Here is a 24,968-nt window from a genome sequence, read left to right on the forward strand (position 1 = left end):
AATTTAATTATAATTATAAATATAGATCCACACATTGATCATAGTAGATGATAATAAAAAAAGAAGGCTTTTTGTTTATGTTACATGTGGTGAGAAATAGTATCCAACATGTAACTATGGACACACGTGTTGACATGCAAACAGTGAAGGAGACACCACAGGGACCGTACTGCATGCTGCCTGACTCTGGCGTGTGAGCGGCGGGGAGGCGAAGGGAAAGCACTGACCGTTCTTTCCGAGTCGGATCTCTTCAGCAGTTCTCCTCACCAGAATGTAGACCGACCACAACATACACACTATCGCTATCAGGTGAAACAGCACTGAACAGAAGATCTTCCTCCTCTCGCTCTTCGACATGTGTAGCTTCTCCCACTGGAAGAAAGAGGCGCGAACACAGGAGGGAGACAGAGAAACACGCTCAGAACTGCCCTGCATATCTCAGCGCTTAACGCTTTTCAGGAAGACCTAAGTGTGTGCGGCGTACCTTGCTTAAAGGTTTGAGCTTCGTCTCCATGATGAAGTCAAATTTGCAGAGTTCACAGCAGCGAGTGTCGGAGGATTTGATCCACTGGTTGAGACAGGCCTGATGAACAAAACTGAGGCTTCCCGTGCAGCGACAGGGCATTATCAACGGACACTCGTCGTCCCCCTCACAGTGGCAGATCCTGCACACAGACAGAAGGAGGAGAAATGACCTGCAGTCTCTGCACTGTTTTATTTTAGTGCCTCTCTTTGTCTTTGTTTGTTTGGCCTCATCTGGGCAATGAAGATAAACTTGGGGTCAGTACATGATCAGTTTTCACACTTATGTAACTAACCTGCAGACCTCCAGCTCAGAGTCGTCAGAGCAGGGATGCGGTGTGTTCCCATTCGCACCACAGTGTTTCTGGAGTGTGGGCACTGACATATCCCCGCCCCCTGAACCCTTCTCCTGGTATCTCTTGGTGATGAGCTCCTCGCCGTCGTCGGCCAATGAGGAGCTGCCTCTTGGGCTCTGTGACTTGTAGCTCTTCGTATCCTTATCTCTGCCCTGCGATCGATCCCTCTGCGATGCATGGCCGTCTCTCTTCACTGAGCTCCCGTGGTTGTGGCGCTTCTTAAGGCCGCTGCTGTCCTCCATCAGAGGTTGACTCTCTTTCCCTTCATCTGAGCCCACAGATTGCAGCTCCATGATCTCGGCTTTGTCTTCTCCTCCTTTGTGTGGGTTTATCACCTCCCTGTCCCGGCTGCTCCCGCTGCGGCGGCGCGCTCTTCTGGCTTTCTCTTTGCTCCAGCTGCGGCTCTCGCGGCACGCCTCATCCTCAGAGGAGTCTGAATGCGGCGCACCTGTGCACCGGAAGCGAGGCGGGAGATCCCTCCGGTTCCTGAAGGAGTGCTCCCTCTTCTCGCCCAGCTCACTACGGTCAGAGCTGAGGCTCCGGTCGCTGTGGTCGTGCTTGCCATTGGTTTCCACGCAGTCGATGGCCGTGCAGCTGCTTCTCTTGCGGCGGTGACGTCGCTTCACCTGCTTTTTCTGTGCCTGAGCCGATGAGCCCAGAGTGGTGCCAGTGACCGTCATTGCAGAGGAGTTGTGCGTGTGCTTTTTGTGTTTGCGTGACTCAGACACATCCTCCTCTAAGCGGGTCAGCTGTCCAGAACTAAACACACACACACACATTCACACACAGATGGAGATGAAATAAAGTGAAACAAGATGGAAAAACATAAATCTGTCATAACTAAAGCAATGGGCTGAAACATAGCTGCATGATTTTAAAGATTAAGTTTAGTCAATTTACTAGTAACAATTTATGCTACCATTTTTGATTTTGATTACTTAACAAGTAACTGGACTTTACACCATTGCAACACTGATTCTTTTCTTTTTCAGGCTTTCTGGTGTATTTACGGTAAAATGACACTTCTCTTTATATATTCTCTGCTGTCATTCAGATTAATTTCTAAGTGACAGAATTAGGGCTGCCTATGATTTCTCTCTTATACTTGGAAACACGTTATGATCACAGAATATCTCATTCTTCTTTAATTAATGTAGATAACAAAGAGTTATTTGCTATTAGAGGTTGCTAACACAGCTTCTGTTTCATTTGAAGCTGAGAGTAGTTGGACAGAAGCTGCCGCTGCAAAACAGGAAATGGATAATAGGAAACAGAATGGAAACTACAGCTTATGATCAGACTAAATAATCAAACAAGCAGGCAGTGGACATGGACTGAACTTAGGACAGCAAATTAAGGTGCTAACACACACACACACACACACACACACACACACACACACACACACACGCACACACAGGCTTGTTTCGACCATGAAGCCAAAGGACTGAGCCTGTCAGTGTGGCCAACACAGCACCAGTGGGTATAACAAGCTGAAGGTTTCCATTTCTGCAATCAGTCATCTCCCCCCCATTAATTGCACTATGGGAGCGCCACAGCACACATTTTAAGTTTGTTATGCCCTTGGGGTGCAGCCGACCATGCTAATTCAGTCTCCCACTCAGAAGAGAAGTGTGCATGTTAATATCACAGAGAGAAGGCTGGCTGCTCTTGGCTTTAAAAGAGATGTCTGAACAGATATTTGCAGATAGTCAAGGAATGGAGTCTCTCTTCCCAGGTAACTGTAACTGCAAGAGAAGCCAATCTTACCTGCATATGTCCTGAGCGGATGGTGTTATGGATGTCCTTGAGGCTGTAGTGAGCCCTGCAGTCGAGTTGCTAGCCTGCAACCACCAACATCCTCTATTTAGTGCATTCTACAATTACTTATGAGTTACTAAACAACCAATCACACATTGTTTTATGAATCAGGTGCCAGTAAATGTTTACTGGTGCTCAAATGTGGTTGCATTTTAATTTTTTTATTCATTTATTTTTTGTAGAAGGTACTCCTGAAATACCCAAAACCCTAAGATTTGAGTATCAAACATACTCCTTAATGTACTATCATTTGTCATGTGGGTGACCCTTTACTGTAACTCTTACTGTAGGTACTGACAATTTAACTTACCTAATGCATAAAATATAGACAGTAGATATATATAAAATACTACAATAAGATTGAAGGTGAATCATTAATTTCTGAGGGAAAACAGCTTTTAGATTCTCTCCTACACACTGCAAAAAGTTTTCTTCCACTGTGCTTGCATTCAATAATCAGTGACACTGAGTAGGTTGCACCTCATTTATGCACCCATACTATACTGTAAATCGCTGCTGCTTTTTGAAGCTCTTTTAGCTAATATGTGAACAAAAAACTGCTTATTTCCGCCTCTGGCAAAAGTAGAGTAACTAGAGCTATTTGAGCTGCATTTCTGGTCATGTAAAAAACTTAACTTCCGTGTTATGATTTCTACTTTCAAATCGGGTTTAGTCTCAGATGATTCATCGGAATACACTGAAGACAGTCTTCAGCCGGTGATGTTGTTTTTGTTAAAAACAGCTGCCTAGTGCTGCTAAAAACCAGCGTGAGGGTAGCGAGCCTTATTTATTTGAAGGCCGTGCGAAAAAAAAAATAGAAAAGACTTATAGATGTGATAAAAAAAAAAAGTGATCTGTAGCTTTTCAAATGATGATTGATGTTTATATGAGAAATCTGAACTAATGGACCTTAAATGAAAATTGAGTACTCTGTGTGAGTCATGCATCAGTGTGCACTTGGTGTTTTGTGAACATCCATCTCTACTCTAAGTGTGACACACACCCTAACCACATTCTCGTACATCAAACTGTGCTTTCCCATGCAATGCTACCGTACACTATGAACTGTGACCTTAATTTTAATGCTTTAAGCACCGATATTTAACAGTTACCTTGGAGATGTTGCTGGATCGACTCCCTGAGCGCCCAGGTGCCTTCCTCCCCTGCAGGGGAGATGGAGAGACAGAAAATCATTAGAGCCCAATAAACACGCTGAAGGATGTGATGCTTTAATAGTGCGCAGCAGCTGTGGAGCCTGAGGCTTTTAAACCAATGATTTCTTTGGCACACAACACCAGACAAAACCATAAAATCATATTGGAACAATATTTTACAGCCCTTGTGTCGACTTCAGCTAATGGCTGATTCACCCGAATATGTGTTAGTGCAATCTGCTGCAGAGCTGCTGCTGCTTTTTTTTTTTTTCTGTGTATGATAATGATAGATAAAGTCTTTTAAACTACTCAAATATGCCCATGTCAAGTTCAGGAAGGTGAATATTAATGCACAGAAAAGCAGCAAAAGGGTTTTGTTTTTTTCATTTATATTTGTTTGTTTCTTTTCTTTTTTTTTTGAGAAATGAATGCCGCATAATAGCTTTAGCAATAACTTCTAAATCACCTGGCGGCTTCACCTTCAAACTGCAATCATTATAATTTAAATCAAATGATTACACACATCAGGCATGCTGTTAACGTTCAAACTAAAGTTTAAATCTTCCCCGTGCCCCCACCCACCCAACACCAAGACCTCCAAAAATAGGCGAGGTGAGAAATGTGTCTGTTTTTGTAGAAAAGACACTAAAGTTTAAATCTGCAATAAAAACAAAACTCCAATAATCAAACTAAGCTGCTTTTAACACCAGCAGGTATTCAGCGCTGATCAGTCCTACTGTGTTTACCGATGAAAATCCAGCATCAAGAGTCGTGCACAGCCTCATGTCCTTGCTGCTTCATTGTGACCTGAGCTAAAGCCAGCCAATCCTATTACCTGGTTGTCCTGCTAAGAGCACAAGATGCTGCTCTGCAATGTGTCTCTATTTAAAGGCAACTTAAGGCACTTTTTCTAGAATCTGCCCTGAGCGCTGATTGTCTGAACTCACCTATTAGACCTTGGGCTTCGCCAGCAGACATCTGTGGCCTGCAGCAGCTTTACTTACCAATGAGATGGTGGCGAGTGGGAGCTACCAAGTGACGACCAGCTGGTAAACCACCAAGAAGGAAAATATCTTCTCCATAATAATTTGGTGCCAAATTATTTTCCAGACACTTTCGATCTGTCCTGATCCCAAAATTCTTACCATCATATCACTGAAACCTAGCTTCTATTTTACGTATGAACCACATCAACAACATGGCTCAATTCAAATGAAATCAGCTGGTTGTGAGTTGGGAAAGCTACAGATTGCTGAATAAGTAATGCAGATGAACCGAAGCAGTCACAGCGAGCAATTATTTTTCTGGTTCGCTTTCATCCTCAGCCACATGGACCTTTGCACCTGCATTATGGGATTAAATCTGGCTTTGTTGCAGATATTTGTTGGATACTGTTTTAAGTATCATACATGCAATGAGCTCAAGCTAATAACCTACCAACTGTCTGCTACTGCTGTGGGTGGGCAGTGGAGAATGAACTGGCAGGAGTTAAAAGGACAATGGACATCATGGATAAAGCTGGCTGTATTTTCCTTTCTGTCAATAAATCCTAAAACCAAAGATGTAACTGCAACTTTTCCCAAAACCAGTACCCATCTGATCCTAATGTCATATATTATAGAGTATCTATAACACCTGTCAGTATGAAAGTGGACACTTTAAAGGGCTGAGATTTGTTAAGTTTTATGTATCTTACAGGATGTTTGTGGAGTTCAAAGTTGGAATGTTAAATGTGCGTGGTTTTTCCATAGATCTATTTTTTTAAATACTTGACATAAAATAGGAAAACCTGAGCTTGCATCAGCCCATACACAGCCACAGTTGTAGGTACACTCTGTGAAAATCACTGAAATAAATAAGAGACACTGACAAGCAGAGAACTGCATCATCTAAGCTGATCAAGGGATTTTCTGATGGCCACTTTTAAATCAGTGCAGCCCTGCTTGGAGTCAAAGCAAACACTCCTCTGCCTTTTAGAGGAGATGGACACGTGTTCACATGTATGTGACCAGTTATAATTACTCACATCATCTTTCCAAAGTTTCATAATAAAAAGGGTATTTCTAAGAAGATACAACTACTGATGCCTGGGAGTCGTGTAATTCCTTCCAGTCAGGTTGGTTTCCGTGTTGTGGTAAACCTCTAATGCGTCAAAAAAACAAACAAAAAAACCCCCCAGAAGTGGGTGATCAAAGACTACAGCTATGAAAGGAAATAATGAGATCTTGATTTTGTTTGGAGTTTTTTCCATTAACATTAATGCTTACCCCCAAAACACAACCAACATCAGCTACACAACCAGTGGGCTAAAGCAGACATTCTCCAACAAAACTGATTTATTTTACCAAACTAGAATATCTTTTGGAAAAGACGTGCATGGACATGTATGTGCTGTTTTATTATTTTAAAAAGTAATAGATGGGGCGATTAATACCATTTTCCTTCTTGCATTCTGTTGCTCTAAATAGTGTTTAACATTGCTTAAAACAACAAAAAAGAAATCAACAGGAAACAGACTTGAGCCTGCCAGGCCAACTGTTTCCTCCTGCTTCTAGTCTTTGTGCTATGCTAGGCTAAACACATCTGGGACCAACCTTAACTCATAGATAAAGTTCCAAAACACGTCATGTGTGAGTTGCTACAACTTATCGATACCCTGCAACTGAGTCTTTCACCCTTCTAAGGCCAACAAAGCCCAAACAATTCAAGCACACTTCCTTTGATGGAGCATACGTACAAATAAAGAAGAAGCACCTCTCAGGTAAGAAAAGAGGCCAAAAACAAGGGAGGCAGCACAAGTTTGTCCTACACCTAAAAATAAATACTGCACAGACCCAGTCAGATAGTTAACCTGTCTTTTATAAAGCACGTGTGCACAATATGCTTTACATGATAAAGGGGTGAGATGTGTCTAACTGCACAACAGCAGTCTAGCAGACAAAATCACACTTTGTGTATTTATAGACGTTTTCTAGCTTGCTCATTGTGTGAATATGTAAAACAGTTTCTTGCCTTTCTAAACGAAAGGACATTACATCAATTCGAAATACATCTATGTGACAACAAAGGTTAATCAAGAGAAAAGCAAAAAGAAGCTTTACCCTTAGCAGACGAGCATAAAGCACCATAATACCATAATAATGACTGCGTTCATAGCACTGGTACAGTACTGACACTTCAATTCTTTGGCTGGCACATAACAGAGATTAAAAAATACTATTCAAAGATATAAGAGCAAATGCTATTCTACAATTCCTAATATCAGGGCTAAACACTCACAAAAATACTTTGGTCATGAATTCTTAGAGAAAATACACGACATCAAATTTTTTAAGTGCATCAACTTTTAAATGCCACAGCAAAAGAGGGCAATAAGAAACTGACCATCATAAGACTCCAGCAAAACACATAATTCCTCTAGATTTAGCTTCTATAAGCTATAACTGATAGCTCTCCAGTAATGAAGTGAAGTTTCAGAGGTAGCGTACTGCTGTCGCTCACCTGAACCTCGAATCCTCTGTTGGCACTCTGGCTCTGATGCACAGCAGAAACTCTGGCGAGTCTGTGTGTGGACATGTGCATGTTTCTTCAGAGGGGATTAAGTGATGTAGCATGGACTGAGGGATGTATTTTGGTTCTGTAGTTTGGCATACGATCAAACACACCTACAGCCACATTTAGACAACCAACCGTGACACTGCAGCTGCACACTTTATATTTGAAAGCGGTGCATTTGACAAAATTCCAGCTTTAAACAACCTCAGAGCATTTGTGTCTTTATAACACAAAGTGTTCACTGAGCCACAGTGAAAGTTCAGGTGAAAACAACAGATACAATTCCATAAGAAACCCAGAGTCACAGACCAAACTGACCAACAACTGTCAGCAAATCCTGACTTTATTATCAAGTTCTGATTGTTCCAACAATATATTTTTTTGTTTGTTTTTTGTTGAAACTTCAGCCGAATATCAACCATAAACAGATCGTCTTAAGATGCAGATCAAAACGGTAGAAAGGAACAGTGTTTCAGTGCTTTACAAGCACAAGCCGTAGCATTTAAAAACATGGAAATCCAAATGTAACAACTATGCATCTCACCATCTGGAAAGTGTCTGATTAGCAGCAGCATCGTTTTTCAGCATGACCAAGATCACCAAAAACACTGCCAATGCAGTGAAAACATACCTGGATAGAAAAACAGACGATAAAACACCATCAGTCATGGATCAGAGCCATGACCTCAACGTTACTGAAGCAGTGTGATATCTTCTCAACAGAGAACAGAACAAAAGGCAGCCAACATACAAAGAAGAGCTCTGAATGTTCTTCAAGAAGCCTGGAGAACTATTCCTGAAGACGACTTGAAAACTTACAAGAAATAGAGAGTTCAGGCTGTGCTGATGATCAAAAGTGGTTATACTAAATTCTGACGTACAAGCTTGCCAAAATTGTACAAACTCTGTTTTTACTTCATATACTGTATTTCCATTTATTCCATGTAGTACTGCAAATCCATCAGTTCTGACAAGATCTCCAACACCACTGGCTGAAATGCAGCCCAAAACCATACAGAGCCTCCACCTCCACATTACAAAAGGCCCTAGACTCTCCTGACCTCCTCCTTATGTAATGGTAATTTGAACCAAAAATGTAACATTTGGATTCATCACTCCATTTCAGCGCAGTTGTTTTGCAATTTGACATACCTCAACCTTTTCTTCCCGTTTCCCTTCCTAAAGAATGACTTCTTGACAGCCACCCTTCCAACAGTAGATGGATCTGCTGAAGGTCCGGATGCATCTCTCAGGTTTTGTGTCAGGTATTTGCTGGATTTTTTTCCCCATTTCTTCAGTACATGACTCTCAGATAGTGTTCATCTGCTGCAGATAGTTTTTAGGCCTGCCACTTCTTCATCTGCTATTTTCTTATCCATTTCCCTCAAACTTTTAAGGACACTCTGCACACCATGCCAAGAAGTTTTTGGCTAAGAGCTCACTAACAAGGAATCACACTGATGATGCAAAAATAATATTCTATCCCTGTGGTAAAAGTAGAATACATTTTTAAACAAGATCAGAACAGCTTACTGTACAAACACCAATGTTTAGATATTACAGTTATTGCAGGTGTTTCTGCAATAGAAGCAGGATAAGGTTCCTCTGGTGGAAGTGCCCCACAAATCCAGCCTTAAACCACTGGTGTAACCAAACAGTAATGGTACACATGATGTATCATGGTTGATTTATTCAGATTAACTTTGAGTCCATTAACTGTATTTTCTTCACTGGATTGTTCTCAGCTGCAACTGAAAAAAAGAGGAAAATTGCAACAAAAAAACCCAAAACAAAACAAAAAAAAAAAACCCACAATGTAATGAAATGATGAACATTTCCAAAAGTCTGTATACTTTTGGGACTGCTCTACAAGATTAAGAAGAAAACACAACACTGCACCAACCTGAGGAAGCTGGCACAGCTATTTCAGCAATTTCTCGCTTCATAAGCAGATTTGTAATGATTAGGGGGATATCAAAAACAAAGAAACTAGCCTGGGAAGACTTATTCAACAAATTATGTATGAGTATTATTTGTTAGATAATGTATGGGCATTATACTCATCCTGTTCTTTATCAGTACTGTCAGAGAAATACAGCACTATGCTATGCATCTGACTTTATCACCTGTGACAAGATGTGTAGCAGTTTTTGTACCACAGCATACCATGAAGTGAAGTGAGGTCAAGTTTAGGCCCATTCCTGACATTATGAAACCATTGCTCTGATGGTGGAAAACTTTAATCAGCAACTGAAGAACTGCAGATATCAAGGAGTATTTTAAGATGGAATGTTATTTTGGATAAGTTGATGCTATATTAAAATTGTATACAGCTTAAATATCAAGATGATAAATTTGACCATTCAATTTGTTTAGCGAGCTCTCCTGCATGAAAAATGCTTACGTATATGAGCTATGCTCCATCAGCTCCTACAGCTGTGTGTGTGCCATGATGTGTCACTGTGGGATATTTTACTTGCTGTGAACTGATGTGATGTAATTTAATCCTTCAGTCTGTGATATGATAGCTATGATGTCAGGCTCTACCTCAAAGCACCAAACCCCAAGTGAAGGATCTGTGATACATCTATACTGTACATGTGTGTTGTTTAGTGAGTGAGCTGAAAAGCCTGGGAACTGAAACTGAAGGCTGATAAAAACACGCACAGAAGCGCGCGCGTGCGCGCGCGCACACACACACACACACACACACACACACACACACACACACACACAATGTCCACAAGATTAATACTGAATCGATTTACCTCAGCCTTCTGACAGCAGAAACAACTTTTTTGCAATCTTAAATCACCAACTTTATGCTACTTTTAAGCCTTAACCAAAAAAACAACAACACAACGGTCACACAAAGCCTTTACTCACCCTTAGTGAAATTTCGAGGTCAGAGACTCACCTCGGTCTTGTCTTTGGAGCGAAGAGCACTCTTGCCATTGTTGGCTATGTCCCTGGACGGAACCACAGTTATCTGTTGTACTGGCATGCTGCTGTTTCCAGGCAACGCTCCGGAGTTACTCCCACAGCATTCCCAGTCCTGTCCTCCAATCTGCGTCCCTGCGTGGGATCTGTTCTCGCGTCCGCAAGCTCGTTCCTGAAATAAGAAGAGGCACTCCCGGATCGCACTTATTTATCGAGCCAATCCGGATCATCAAGAAGAGCGGAGATGAAACGGGATCAGGTCACCGTGGTAACAAGAAGATAGCAGGATGGTGGGGTGTGAGGTCGTCATGACGACTGGGAAACTACTCCACAGTGCCCACCACCTCCTCCTCTTCCTCCCCTTTTTTCGCTTTCCTCCTGAGAGCGAGACAAGAGAGGAAGAGTTGAGATGGAGCTGAGCAGTAAACAAGGAGGCAGGGAAACTGTGTTGTTGTGACGCACGTGTGTGTGAGTGTGTGAGAGTATGTGTGTGTTCTTGTGTGTCTTTGCAAAAGGGGTGGAGCCAGGATTTTGTCGCTGTATAACAAGCATAAGGTCCACGAGGATTAGGGCTTAGACTAACCTCAATCTCCTCCTCAGACCAGTGGCGCTGCTAATAAGCTTACACAACTTGTGCACATGGACAGCACTCACTCATACACACACCTCATTCCTTCAGTCATGTTAGGCAATTAAACGAACATTAATATCTGACTCGCTATGAAAGGACAAATCTCCAGCCATATCAGTCTTCACTTCAAAGAGTGCGTTTGTGTGTGGGAGGGTTGTGTGTGTGTGGGTGGCAAGGATGTAATCCTATTTCACATGGTCTCGGGTCACGAGGATTATGATTGATATAACCGGAAAATGTGTGACTGAAAGTGATTACTGAAAAGCAGGGGCATCTTCACAGACATGCTCAGGTAGTATTAGAGAAACTAGAGCCAGGAGTTAAACTAGGAGCAACTAAAGATGCTTTTAAAAAGTAGCTCAAACTACTTTGTGAGACAAAGAGTTACAAAATACATGTGACACATTTAAAAAATGAACAAAGCACCCCAATATTCACAGGTTACACATAAACTAGGGCTGTGCGATATGACCAAAATCTCATATCCCGATATAAGAATTCTATCGTCCGATAACGATATAAATCACAAAAATGTAACATTTTCTGTAAATTCTGTGAATCTCGGGCAGCTCGTCTTGCTGGAAGTGTTTCCAGCTGCGCGTCATGTAGCTGGAGTCGAGTGTTTTAACCGATGCATGAAACTATACATTTTTAGACATAAGTTGTAACAGCCGCCGTTTTCTTTGTATTTATTACACGGCGTGCTGCGGGGAAAAGCCTGTTCTAACGTTTGAGTCTAAGGTTTATTTTTTAGCACCTGGCGGCTCTTTTTTACTTGTCATCCGTAAACAATCTGCTATTTCACGTGATTCAGTTTATTTTGAAAAGTCTCAACAGGATCTTGAGCTTTATTGTGAAAGGTTTATGTGGAAAATAAACAAGCGGACACGCGATGGTGTTACCATCGTTGTTGCTAACCACAACGCATAAAAACAGGTGCTTGTCTGTCCATAGTGTGGTTATATAAAATATAAGAGAAAGAGAGAACTTTACGAAATTAATATAGGCACTACAGTGACCATCAAAATGGTGAAAAAATATTGCCGTAAATAGTTTATTTTGCGACATCATGAAACAAACGACAGCGTAAAATGAAACTATAGACGTTTTTATATCCTCATCCGATATATATCGTTATATCGAACAGCCCTAACATAAACCCTCAAAAGTGTAGTATCAGGTAAATGTTAAGTGGTAGGAACGTTTCTGCTGGGTTGTTGTTGTGGGGGGGGATGGAAAAATAATAAAGGACACTCATAGGAGTAATGGGGCGTCTCGTGTGTCTGTGTGTTATGCCTCCAGTCAAATAACATCCATAACCTCAAATAACGGAACATGGTGTCAGAAGACAACTGGAAACGTTAGTTGGGCATAAGTGAAAGGTTTCGGCGTCGGTGCCAGGTTAAAGGTCGGCCATAGAGGAGCTGCGCGAAAAGAGACGTGGCGTCATGAGTCAGTTTCAAGTCACCCCGCCGGAGAAGTTCACTTTTAGGTCCGACGACTGGACCAAATGGATAAAGCGTTTTGACAGATTTCGCATCGCGTCTGGATTGGAGACGCAAGCGGACGAAAATCAAGTGAACGCCCTTATCTACACTATGGGCGAGGAGGCAGAGGACATATTGGTATCCCTGCACCTGACTCCCGAAGAGGCGAGCGATTATGAGACCGTTAAAAGGAGGTTGGATGCTCACTTCGTAGCCCGAAGAAACATCATATTTGAGCGAGCGAAGTTTAACCAGCGCCAACAAGAGACGGGTGAGTCAGTTGACAACTTCCATACTGCACTGCATTGTCTGGCAGAACATTGTGGATACGGGACTTTGCATGACGAAATGGTGCGAGACAGATTTGTCGTGGGTCTGAAAGACAAACGATTGTCAGAACAGCTACAAATGGATCCAGAACTAACGCTAGAGAAAGCGCTTAACAGAGCCCGACAAAGTGAGCTTGTAAAGAAGCAACAAGAGATGCTAAGCACTAACTTTAAAATGGATATTACCAACTCACAACTGAACCGCGTCCATGCTAAACGGCAAGAAGGGGCACGTCCCAAGCAGCTGACACCGCTACATAAACAAACCGCCAAAACACAGAAAGAAAAAAAGACACAATGCAGAAGATGTGGAGACATAAAAGGTCACAATCTTCAACAATGCCCTGCGAGGGAAGCCGCATGTAATTACTGTAAGAAAAAAGGACATTTTGCCAGGATGTGCAGAAACAAAAAACTGTGTGAAGTCAATGCTGCAACAGTTTCAGAGAACAGCGATACAGATGATGAGGTCGCTTTCTTGGGTTCCCTCTCTGCGGACACCAAAGAGAGTCCATGGGTAACAGAGATACATGTGGACAAATGCAACACATTCTTTAAAATCGACACCGGAGCGGATGTCACAGCAGTCCCAGAGACTTTCTACACACAGCATCAGTTGGGGAGATTGGATAAGCCCAAAAGGGTTCTGCAGGGCCCAGGAGGAACACGTCTGAAGGTAAAAGGCATGTTCACAGCCACTCTCAGCAAGAACAACCACAAAACCAAAGAAGACATTTATGTCGTAAAGGGTTTATGCACACCGCTGCTGAGCGGGCATGCTGCAGTGGCACTACAGCTGGTTGCTAGAGTTTTAGCTTAGACTCTATTGACGCTGTCAAACAAGAATTCCCCAAGCTTTTCAACGGCTTAGGCAAAATGGAGGGGGAGTACAATATTGTTCTGAAACCAGAGGCACAGCCGTTTTCCCTCTCGACCCCTAGGCGAATCTCTCTTCCACTCTTACCAAAGGTTAAAGAAGAGCTGAACAGGATGGAGCAGCAGGGTGTCATTTCCAAGGTGGAGGAGCCCACTGATTGGTGCGCGCCTATGGTGGTGGTTCCTAAGCGCACAGGCAAAGTGAGAATATGCAGCGATCTCACTGAACTAAACAAATATGTCATGAGAGAGAAGCTTCCACTCCCTTCAGTAGAACACACACTAGGACAGCTTGCAGGAGCAAAAGTGTTTTCAAAGCTGGATGCCAATGCAGGATTTTGGCAGATTCCCTTATCCAGGGACTCTTCTTTGCTCACGACCTTTATTACACCTTTTGGTCGGTATTGTTACAATCGTCTGTGCTTTGGAATCTCATCAGCCCCAGAACACTTCCAGAAACGGATGGCACGCATTCTTGAGGGTTTAGAAGGAGTCCTCTGCCAGATGGATGATGTGCTCATCTGGGGGACGTCACAAGCAGAGCATGATGAGAGACTTCGAAAAGCACTGGTTCGACTGCAGGAGGCTGGAGTAACATTGAACGACAAGTGTGAGTTCTCCAAGAACAGGATAAAGTTCCTGGGGCAGGTCATTGAGGCATCGGGGGTTAGCGCAGATCCTGACAAGGCGCATGCCGTGAGTTCCATGGATGAGCCCAGCAACGTAAGTGAGGTGAGACGCTTCCTGGGCATGGTGAATCACCTAGGAAAGTTTCTTCCTCACCTGGCGGAAAAAACGCGCCCCCTAAGAGATCTACTGAAGAAGTCCAACCTGTGGTCATGGGGGCCACAGCAGCAGCAGGCTTTCGACGGCATCAAAAAAGAACTGACAACACCCCCAGGGCTTGCTCTGTATGATCCAAATGCTGAAACGTGCGTATCAGCTGATTCATCTTCGTATGGCTTGGGAGCAGTGCTTCTCCAGCGGCACGCCGATCTAGGGTGGAAACCAGTAGCATACGCTTCAAAAGCTCTCAGCGCGACAGAGCAGCGATATGCTCAAATTGAGAAGGAGGCCCTCGCTTCAACATGGGCCTGTGAGAGGTTTGCAGAGTTCCTAATTGGGAAAACATTCCACATTGAAACAGACCACAAACCTCTGGTCTCGTTGCTTGGCTCCAAGGGCCTGGACGAGCTTCCACCTCGTATACAACGTCTACGCATGCGATTGATGAGGTTCTCTTATACCATATCTCATGTTCCTGGTAGAGACATTGCAACAGCAGATGTACTGTCCAGAGCTCCTGTATGTGACACAACTGAGGGTTTGCCGGAGGAAGAAATCAACTTGTATGTGGAGTCCGTCATAGCAAGCCTGCCAGCCACAGAGCCACGACTCAGAGAAATCCAGACACATCAGGACAATGACAGCATTCTAAGCCAGCTGAAGAAGTTCTGTGTGGAAGGATGGCCAGATAAGTACTCCATCGAAAGGGTTTTCCAGCCTTATCTGCCATTTTCAGGTGACCTCACAGTCCACAATGGTTTGCTTCTTTATGGGAGCAGAATAGCGATTCCCACATCGCTCAGAGCAGACATTCTGTCTAAACTACATGAGGGACACCTAGGAATAACGAAATGCAGAGAGAGAGCTAAACAATCTGTTTGGTGGCCAGGCCTGAGCAGTGAGCTGATAAAAGTGATTGGGACCTGTGACACTTGCTGCCGTGAGCGGACTAACCACAAAGAAACCATGCTACCTACCGAGTTCCCACAAAGACCGTGGGCCATGGTGGGAACTGATCTGTTCCAGATAGAGAATAAACAGTACCTGGTCATTGTGGATTACTTTTCCAGATTCTTCGAAGTTGCCAAACTGACATCTACAACATCAGAGGCAGTGATCGTGCACTGTAAATCAATCTTTGCACGTCATGGCATACCAGAGCGGGTTCGCTCTGATAATGGACCTCAGTTTTCGTCTGATTCCTTCAAAAGATTTGCACAAGAATGGGGTTTTAGCCATGAGACATCCAGTCCCCACTTCCCTCAGAGCAATGGGGAGGCCGAGAGGGCAGTCAGGACCATCAAAAGTCTTCTTAAAAAGTCTGGCGATCCCTATCTCGCCCTTATGGCATACCGGGCCACTCCATTGGCAAATGGCTACAGCCCAACGGAGCTTCTCATGGGTAGACGGATAAGGACAACTATTCCTGTCATCCCATCACAGCTACATCCAAGAGGTACGGACACAGACAAGCTCAAAGCTATAGAACAATCGTACAGACAAAAGCAAAGACAAAACTACAACCGCAGACACAGAGCACATGATATGCTACAGCTCAATCCTGGAGACAAAGTGTGGGTCTCAGACATGGATACTAGAGGGACAGTCGTGTCCATGGCAGGCTCACCGAGGTCCTACATCATTGAGACAGCAAAGGGCACGCTGAGAAGAAACCGTTACCATCTTACATGGACACCTGGGGCACCAGAGATTTCTGGCGATCCACCAGAGGCTTCACCTGAGAACTCTGTTCCAGCTGCACAGATTGTGTCGGTTCCAGACACTATCTCACAGGAGGCCAGCCAGCAGACTCCTGAAGCTGGGAGCCAAATCCAACCCAGGTCTAAGAGGCCTCTAGCATACCTAAAAGACTATGTTTGCTCATAGGGCTTGGAACTGAGTGAGCACTGGGGCAGAATAATCCCCACACTCAGGCTGAGGGCTGGGTAGTCTACCCCATCCCTCATAGAGACAATGAGAAATAAAGCAAATGGTTGCACTGTTTAAACATGTTGTTTGTAGCTGCACTGAATAATTCAGAAATGTGCACTTATGCTTAGTGTTCAGAGTTGTATACTTTGAGAGTTTATTTTTGGACATTCTGAGTAGTCTGGTTTGAAACCAAGCGAGTTCAGTAAACAAGCTGTTACCAGATAAAGCACAAGGACATAGTAATAGTATACTTTAAAGCGTGCGGGTCTAATCTGTTTTCTTGGTTATATTCCAGCATCACATCCTATTTAGTAGGGGGGATGTAGTATCAGGTAAATGTTAAGTGGTAGGAACGTTTCTGCTGGGTTGTTGTTGTGGGGGGGGGATGGAAAAATAATAAAGGACACTCATAGGAGTAATGGGGCGTCTCGTGTGTCTGTGTGTTATGCCTCCAGTCAAATAACATCCATAACCTCAAATAACGGAACAAAAAGTAGGCCTAAACAAACAAAAAAATTCATCTGGGCTTTTGATGAGGACACATCACAACTCCTCACATTAAATTCCTGTTGTTAACAAATACGCTTTCATAGGATCTTCTTGGTTAAAGACTGAACCAGTTTTCTTAGATTATATTGTAAGGTGAAGACCCTGCAATATTATTAAGAATGAATGAATGAGTGAATTAGAAAAATGTTCATCTGTTGTCAGCATGTGCTCGTTTAAGGTGGACTGAGCCAAAGTGGAAAGCTGTAATCTGGTCTGATAAATCAAAGTCAGGAAATCATGGAACAGCCATTTCTGGGCTAGAAAGAGACACCATATAGCTTGTTTTTGGTGCACAGCTCACAAGCAATCATATGTGACTGTATGGAGTACCATTAGTGTGCAGGGCACCACTGTGTTGCATCATCTCTTCTCCTCTGAGTGTTTGGGAGCTAAGGAGTCCAAATGGTTTTGCACTGTTGCAGCAGGATTTCAGCTGCTCAGGAGGTAAGAGCCTGCTTTGTTGTATTATTCATTTTGTAATGCTCCAAATGTTTTTTCAGTGGGTGACAGCTCAGGAATGCAGGCTGGCCAGTTTCAGAGATATTATGAAATACACGGCATGAAAAGAATCCCGAAGTGTAATAGGAGAAGAGATGAGGGTTAAGAGTAGGGTTGCCAACCGTCCCTTAAAAAACGGAATCGTCCCGTATTTAGAAACAAAAGCACACGTCCCGTATTGAGCTAATAAGGGACGCACTTTGTCCCGTAATACAGTGAGAATCAAAAGTAGTCTATAAATGTTAATGGAATTAACGCTTTGTTTGAAAACATAATTCCCAGCCCCTCTCCTGCTTTGTGACCAATGAGCTGACAGCACACTTATGACAATTCGAGTATGACAATTCAGATTATCTCATTGGTCGAGGAAAGGTCGCTTGCGGAGAAAATACCGGAAGACAACAGATGACCACAACAACAAGCATGGCCAACAGGGAAACAAACGCCGACACTGCGGTGCACGTCTCGGATGACAGTACACCTAAAGCTGGGCAGACACTGCGATTTTTTTCAGTCACGTTATTCAGCTCTTGCTCAAACTGCACGATTGACTCGCAGGGATTAGAAGTTTGCAGGTCACGATGCAGGTCTCACACTATACGGCCCGATGCTCTGATGCGACCTGAGTGCTCACACTGTGCCAACATAACATGAAGGTTATAACAGACAATCTGTCGCTCGCTCTCTCTGTCTTTCACTCACACAGACACACCACCATCAACTTTGCTAAATTGCTAATGAAAAACATGATCAGGCAGCTGTGATTGAGCAGCAGTGTAAATCCAACTATTTTCACGGTTGTTGTGGTCGTGATAATTTTGTGATGCCACATCGAAAAGGCTCGGATGAGCTTTCCAAAGTTCTACAAGTGCCTCCATCACTTGTGTCCAGATCACACGCTGCACAGCCGTGCTGCGCCGTCTTTTTCACCGATGTTTACGTGTTTGCGCATGAGCAGTGTGAGCGGCTGTGGTGACACCCTCACGAGCGATTGATGATCGGGAGCTGGTCGTGAGGTGTTAATCGCTTCTCGTTACCCCACGTATACTACACGATGCACGATGAAGGCCAAAATCGTGCACGATAACACCTATAAAGCGCACTGCACTGTGTGCCGGCGCACTTTTTCCATAGGCATGCTTCTAGTGGTGGGCACAAGAAGAACATGAGGGGCGTGAAAGCTCGGGGAACCCTTAACCAATTTTTTGTCCACCAGGCCACGGCAGAAGCAGATATGGTATGTAAACACTGGTTTGTTGTTTAAACCCTCTGGTTAAGGTTAATATGGGCATGTGCGGTGAATATCAGCGCTATGTGGCCAGAAGTGTGATAATATAATTTATTTTGTGTAATAAACAACTGCAAGGATGGATGATTACAACAAATAGATGAATAATACATAAAAGTAATACATAGATGAATAATGATGATGAGTTAAGGTGCGTAATCATGGGAACAAGCGGGTTTACAAACAGGAGCAGCTGATTAGCATTAGAAAAGCTGAAATAATACCTCAACTGAAGCCAATTGTACTAAATGCACTAAATGTGCACTGTTACAAGAATATTTTTCGTTCTATTGCTTTCTATTAATTTATATAATTTTAAGTTAAGCAGGACAGAGTTCTTTTAAAGAAAGATTTACTTATATTCTCAAAAGTTAAGCATGACAGGCTTCTGTTTAAGAAAGAGACCTGTTTTACTGTGTTAATGTTGTCATTTTGAGCTAAAAATAAATGGCTAAATGATCATTTGTTTCCCATATGGTCATATCACAAAGAATATGCATCTGCTTAAATCAAATTCAAGTCAAATGGTTAAAAAATAATTTCACACACACAAAAAAAGAGCTACCACACTGGGAAGGGTGAAGACAACTGGGTTGCCCGGCCCTGGCCACGAGGTGTCCCTTATTTATTTTTCAGGGAGTTGGCAACCCTAGTTAAGAGAAGCCTTTTGAGAGACTTATTTTGGGGCAAATAAAACTACATTTCATGAATTTTCTTGCAAGCTTTAAGTTTACTCCATGACTTTATGCAGAAAAACTAATGAAAGATAACTTGTTTACGTGATTATCTGTGTGAACACCTATATCAAAGCAGAGGTTTTTACAGTTTGCGGGTTTGGCCTATTCAGGTGCGTGTAAACACAATGCCACAATCTCCCCAGGAGTGGATGTCCAAGCAAATCCCAGCATTGCACAGTCAAACCATGCAATACTCAAAGAAATCTAAGAGCTACATCTCAGACTCTACAGACTCTAAGTATGGCTTGTTTGGAAAGGTTCTGTCATGGTCCTGGGTCGGTGACCCAGCGCTTTTAGTTATCATTTTCTAGTTTATGATGATGATGATTATTATTGTTTGAGTTCTGTGTGTTATATTTGGTCTGCCTTTGAGTCTGTCTCTGTCTATGGTGTCACCCCATCTGTTTGTGAATCTGTCTGGTTAGGTCAATGTCTTGTCTGGTTCCATGTGTCTGAGTTTCCTGTTTTATTGTGAAGGTTTGTGTCATATGTGAGTGTGCTCAGTTTACGTTTCCCCTGTCTCGTCAGCTGTGATTTCTCCCAGGTGTGTTCCCCTCCTGTCTCTCATCCCTTGATTCTGCCGTCTGTGTATTTAAGCCCTGTGTTTCTCTGTGTCAGTGTCGCGTCGTACCCTCAACTAGCTGTGTGTTCTGCTTCTATGTTCCTAGTGTTTGGTCTCCTGCTCCAGTTTAGTGTTTCTTTCCAGTGTTTCAGTCCTTGGTTCCGCTGTTCTGACTTTTGGTTTTCTTTTGGTGAGTTTAGTTGTACGAGGTTTTTCCCAGCAATAAAGCTGCGCCTTAAGTTTCACTTCCGTGTCTGAGTTCTGCATTTTGGGTCCACCACTCCTGCTTGCCTGCCACACAGCAATTCATGACAGAACGACGCGACCAGTAATGGACCCAGCAAACTCCGTACGGAACCGGCAGCGTGCAGACTCCGCCTTCCCTAACGAGAGAAGGCAGGAGGCTCGGCATGCCCGGGAGCGCGAGTCTGCCTTCTATGGGACTCGATTGGCTCTAGGTGGGCCGCGCAGCCTCCAAACTGCAAATGCTGCTGCCTTTTCCCCACATCGTCCCACGGTGATAAGAGTTGGAGGATTCAGCCTGACTTACTATAAACCTTATTTCAATCCTTAGCCCAGTCAATAGCTCAGTTGGTAGAGGAATCATCAGCCTTATCGTCAGCTCGGTTTCCAACTTCACAACCATCATTTTCCCGACCTTTTCTTCAGTTGCCCTCAGCTCAGCCACCTATACAGCCATCATCTTCACCTACACCTCCGGTACAGCAAGCTATGTCTATCCAACCCTTACAGAACTGTTCCACAACCTTGAATCTTAATCAGAGAGACAAACCAAACAATATTGTTATCAGTCCTCAAAAGCTGGCCAGTTCTGAGACTGAGATTCACTCCAGGGCCTCCCCAGAGGCTGGGTTTCAGCCCCCAGCAGACTCTGGACCCCTGGCGGTTAAGAAGCCAGCTGAGGACCGCACCCGGCCGTTGCTGCCTGAGCAGACTCAATGCTCTGTGCAGCTGCAGTCTGCCATGTGTTTGCCAGAGGCCCGTGTGCCTGCTGGTCCTGTTCTGTCCCTGCCAGAGGCCCGTGTGCCTGCTGGTCCTGTCCTGTTGCGTTCCTGCCAGAGGCCCGTGTGCCTGCTGGTCCTGTTGCGTTCCTGCCAGAGGTCTCCGCACCTGCTGGTTCTGTTGCGTTCCTGCCAGAGGTCTCCGCACCTGCTGGTTCTGTTGCGTTCCTGCCAGAAGTCTCCGCACCTGCTGGTTCTGTTCTGTGTGTGCCAGGGGCTCCAGTGCCCACTGGTTCTGAGACTGTTTTTGCTGGGGGGCCCGAGGAGCCCGTCCAGCCTCCTTTCTCGTCAGTTGGGGGGCCCGAGGAGCCCATCCAGCCTCCAGCTGCTCCACCAGCAGCCTCATCCACGCTTGCAGCAGCGGTTTCATCCATGCCGCCACCTGCTGCAGCGCCTCCGTCTGCATCCTCCACGCCGTTGCCTGGCCCGGCCTCTGCTGCATCCTCCACGCCGTCGCCTGGTCCGGATTCAGCATCCTCAGCGTCGCCTGGTCCAGCGCATGCTTCGGCTTCATCCGCTTCACCTGGTCCAGCCACTGCTTCATCCTCGCCTGGTCCAGCCTCCGTGTCTTCATCCTCGCCTGGTCCAGCCTCCGTGTCTTTATCCTCGCCTGGTCCAGCCTCCGCATCACCTGCAGTGGCCTCCTCTTCAGCTTCCTCATCAGCTGCTTTGCCTGGTCCAGCTTCAGCTTCCTCATCAGCTGCTTTGCCTGGTCCAGCTTCAGCTTCCTCATCAGCTGCTTTGCCTGGTCCAGCCTCAGCTTCCTCATCAGCTGCTTTGCCTGGTCCAGCTTCAGCATCCTCATCAGCTGCTTTGCCTGGTCCGGCCTCCGCTTCTGCTTCAGCCTCGCCTGGTCCGGCCTCTGCATCCCCGTCTGGTCCAGCCTCTGCATCCTCGTCATCCCCGTCTGGTCCAGCCTCCGCTTCCACCTCGTCTGGTCCAGCCTCCGCTTCGCCTGGGGCTGCAGGGGCCACGCATCCTTCAGGTCCCCTACTACCGCCTCCACATCGTCGGTCATCTGCCAGGCCGCTTGTTGGGCATCTCCACCACCGTGGACGCCCTCCTGAACACCCTCCTGAACGCCGCCGCTGCCTTCCGCGTGGCCGGCCCCCGGAACTGTTTGCCCGTCGTCGCAGTTGCCGTCCACACGGTCGGCCCCCGGAACTGAACCGTTTTGGCCTCCTGCGCTGTCGGCCTCCGGGTCGGCCCCCTGAACTTGACCTTCTTCTGGGTCTTTCTGGGCTCTGTCCCTCCTTCCTGGTCCCCCGCCGCCCACCCTGGTGGGGTTGTTTTCTGTTTTTGGCTGTTTTTTGTGCTTCTGTTGGGCGGTCTGGAGCCCGCCCTTGAGGGGGGGGTACTGTCATGGTCCTGGGTCGGTGACCCAGCGCTTTTAGTTATCATTTTCTAGTTTATGATGATGATGATTATTATTGTTTGAGTTCTGTGTGTTATATTTGGTCTGCCTTTGAGTCTGTCTCTGTCTATGGTGTCACTCCATCTGTTTGTGAATCTGTCTGGTTAGGTCAATGTCTTGTCTGGTTCCATGTGTCTGAGTTTCCTGTTTTATTGTGAAGGTTTGTGTCATATGTGAGTGTGCTCAGTTTACGTTTCCCCTGTCTCGTCAGCTGTGATTTCTCCCAGGTGTGTTCCCCTCCTGTCTCTCATCCCTTGATTCTGCCGTCTGTGTATTTAAGCCCTGTGTTTCTCTGTGTCAGTGTCGCGTCGTACCCTCAACTAGCTGTGTGTTCTGCTTCTATGTTCCTAGTGTTTGGTCTCCTGCTCCAGTTTAGTGTTTCTTTCCAGTGTTTCAGTCCTTGGTTCCGCTGTTCTGACTTTTGGTTTTCTTTTGGTGAGTTTAGTTGTACGAGGTTTTTCCCAGCAATAAAGCTGCGCCTTAAGTTTCACTTCCGTGTCTGAGTTCTGCATTTTGGGTCCACCACTCCTGCTTGCCTGCCACACAGCGATTCATGACAGGTTCACTCTCAGTAAAAAGAACATGGCAGCATGGCTTAGCTTAGCTTATCCTAGCAAAGCTGCATCTGAAGAAAACTGCAAGACTTCTGGAACAATGTACTTTATTCAGATGAAACCAAACCAAACTGGCCTAAAAACCAAACTCAGCATTTCAGCACCAACAGCTCACACCAGCTGTCGAGTAAGGTGGTGGAGAGATGATCATTTGGGTTTGTTTTCCACCCACAAAAGCTGGGTACCGGGCAGTCATTGAGTTGACCATGAACTCTTCTGAACACCAAAGTATTGTAGAGTCAAATACGAGGTCATCTCTGTGACAGGAATAAAGAGTACAATGATGCCAAACACAGCAGCAAATCTACAACAAAATGTCTATAAACGGAAACTAGCGGTGTTGCAGTGGCCCACTGAAAGTCCTGACAGCACATAAACAAATGTCCACAAACCTCAATGCACTGAATTTTAGAGAAGAGTAGGTCAAAATCTCTCCACAAATTCAAGTTATATCAGCTCAAGCTGGCTTTACAAGCTACTGAATCATGGCTAGGACTGAATTCATTTACCATTTGTCACTTGCATATATTGTTATTTTGTGTTCTGTTATGTTTTAGTCAATCATAATGCTTTAATGTAAACACAGCACATGTAACCTTGGCTCTGCATACTATCTCTGTTTGTGGTAGCATTGGTTACATTCAGTACATCTGTGTTCCTAAAGCTAAATGTCACTTAATCATTAGTCGATTTGAATCTTTCATTTGTTTATGTAGTTTGGTTATATTTACCACTGTGTGTTCCTTTGTGCAGGTCCTATATGTGAAACAGGTATGTGCTGTTTTCCTATCACTTTCCATGCTGCTTATGTTATGCTACCTTCAAAGGATTGCACAGAGCTGTATAAAAACGTATTTTTACACATGGATGCATGTGCGTGAAGGTATTTTGAGATAGCTGTAAAATTACGAGACACTCGCTTTTATAAGGATTTTAGTTTAACACAATATAGCTGCAATCAAGTATAATGTTACGTGCGTGTGTTGGTGGGTTATTTGTTTCCTAATGTGTGTATGCAAATTCACCTGTGCAGGGGCTCAGCTGTGATTGGTGGACCTAAGGAACGACCTGATGTAACTGGTTCCTGCTGCGGACATGAACTATAAAAGGGTGACTGAAGAGCTGCGGTGCGGGGGGTGTGGCAGACTTCCCGTGCACTTGCCTCAGGTCCAGACGGAGCGGCCGTAGCTATTTGGTTAAAAGGTCGGGCATGTGTGTGAAGTGCGGAGCAAGTAGGGGTGAGCTGCCGATTATTTTGGGAAGCCTTCTTTTCTCCTGTGTTTTTAGACCAGGGAGGTCAGACTGTGTTATTTCTTTCTTTTCTTTTCCTTGAACAGGTCAGAGGGGAACCGAAGCCTAGGTTGAGTTTTGTTTGTTGTGTTGGCCTTAGCTCACCCCGAAATTATACACTGCCACTACCATTGTTGTGAATAAACTATTGTTAAAAGTCCGATGCTGTGACTGTGTCTGTTTGGGCGTGGGAAGTCATGGGACACCCCGCTCCTGTTACGGTCATTTCGAGTCGGGTCGTAACATATAAGATATAAAATAAGATTTATTTTTAAATACATTGTTTTTGCATTGTTTCTAACCAAATACAGGATTTTTAAGACTTGCAGAATCACTGCATGCCACCATTTTTTCAACAGAGTTAGTGTGGAGTTCACAAACTGCCTACATGCACAATAAAATTCAGAAGATTACAAATAGCAGCATTCAAGCTGCACATCTCAGGGGACATAGAAATAGTTCTATGTTTGGCTTTTTACGGATGATCAGCAAGCATTTATTCTCAAAAGAAGGTGTTTTTTGTGTTTTGTTTTTTTTATTAAAGCATTCAAAACTATATCCTAAATCCAAACTACCTTGGGATGTACAGTACTTTATTTATTATT

General features: G+C 44.4%; 1 protein-coding gene and 1 long non-coding RNA gene across 6 annotated transcripts in view; one reads left to right on the top strand and one right to left on the bottom strand.

The window, feature by feature from the left end:
• marchf1 (membrane-associated ring finger (C3HC4) 1) overlaps positions 1 to 24,968 on the bottom strand; it is a 39,222-nt gene that overhangs the window by 3,234 nt on the left and 11,020 nt on the right. For 2 of the 5 annotated variants that reach the window (XM_082537458.1, XM_082537457.1), the window contains exons 2-7: positions 10,326 to 10,726; positions 3,812 to 3,862; positions 2,649 to 2,722; positions 819 to 1,637; positions 485 to 665; positions 228 to 372 (exon numbers count right to left, since the gene is read on the bottom strand). In XM_082537458.1, the coding sequence (XP_082393584.1) occupies positions 228 to 372; positions 485 to 665; positions 819 to 1,637; positions 2,649 to 2,722; positions 3,812 to 3,862; positions 10,326 to 10,412 (1,357 nt within the window). In that variant the 5' untranslated portion in view covers positions 10,413 to 10,726. Of the gene's footprint in view, positions 1 to 227; positions 373 to 484; positions 666 to 818; positions 1,638 to 2,648; positions 2,723 to 3,811; positions 3,863 to 10,294; positions 11,389 to 24,968 lie in introns of those variants that run through there. The other 3 variants (XM_082537456.1, XM_082537459.1, XM_082537460.1) reach the window with 3 other exon arrangements.
• Positions 16,962 to 24,503, top strand: LOC309709044. The gene is made up of 3 exons (XR_014277408.1): positions 16,962 to 17,382; positions 23,827 to 23,844; positions 24,107 to 24,503. It is a non-coding gene; the product is annotated as an uncharacterized lncRNA (long non-coding RNA).

The sequence above is a fragment of the Aulonocara stuartgranti genome (assembly GCF_965226115.1).
Source record: "Aulonocara stuartgranti genome assembly, chromosome: 6".
NCBI classification, from domain to species: Eukaryota; Metazoa; Chordata; class Actinopteri; order Cichliformes; family Cichlidae; genus Aulonocara; species Aulonocara stuartgranti.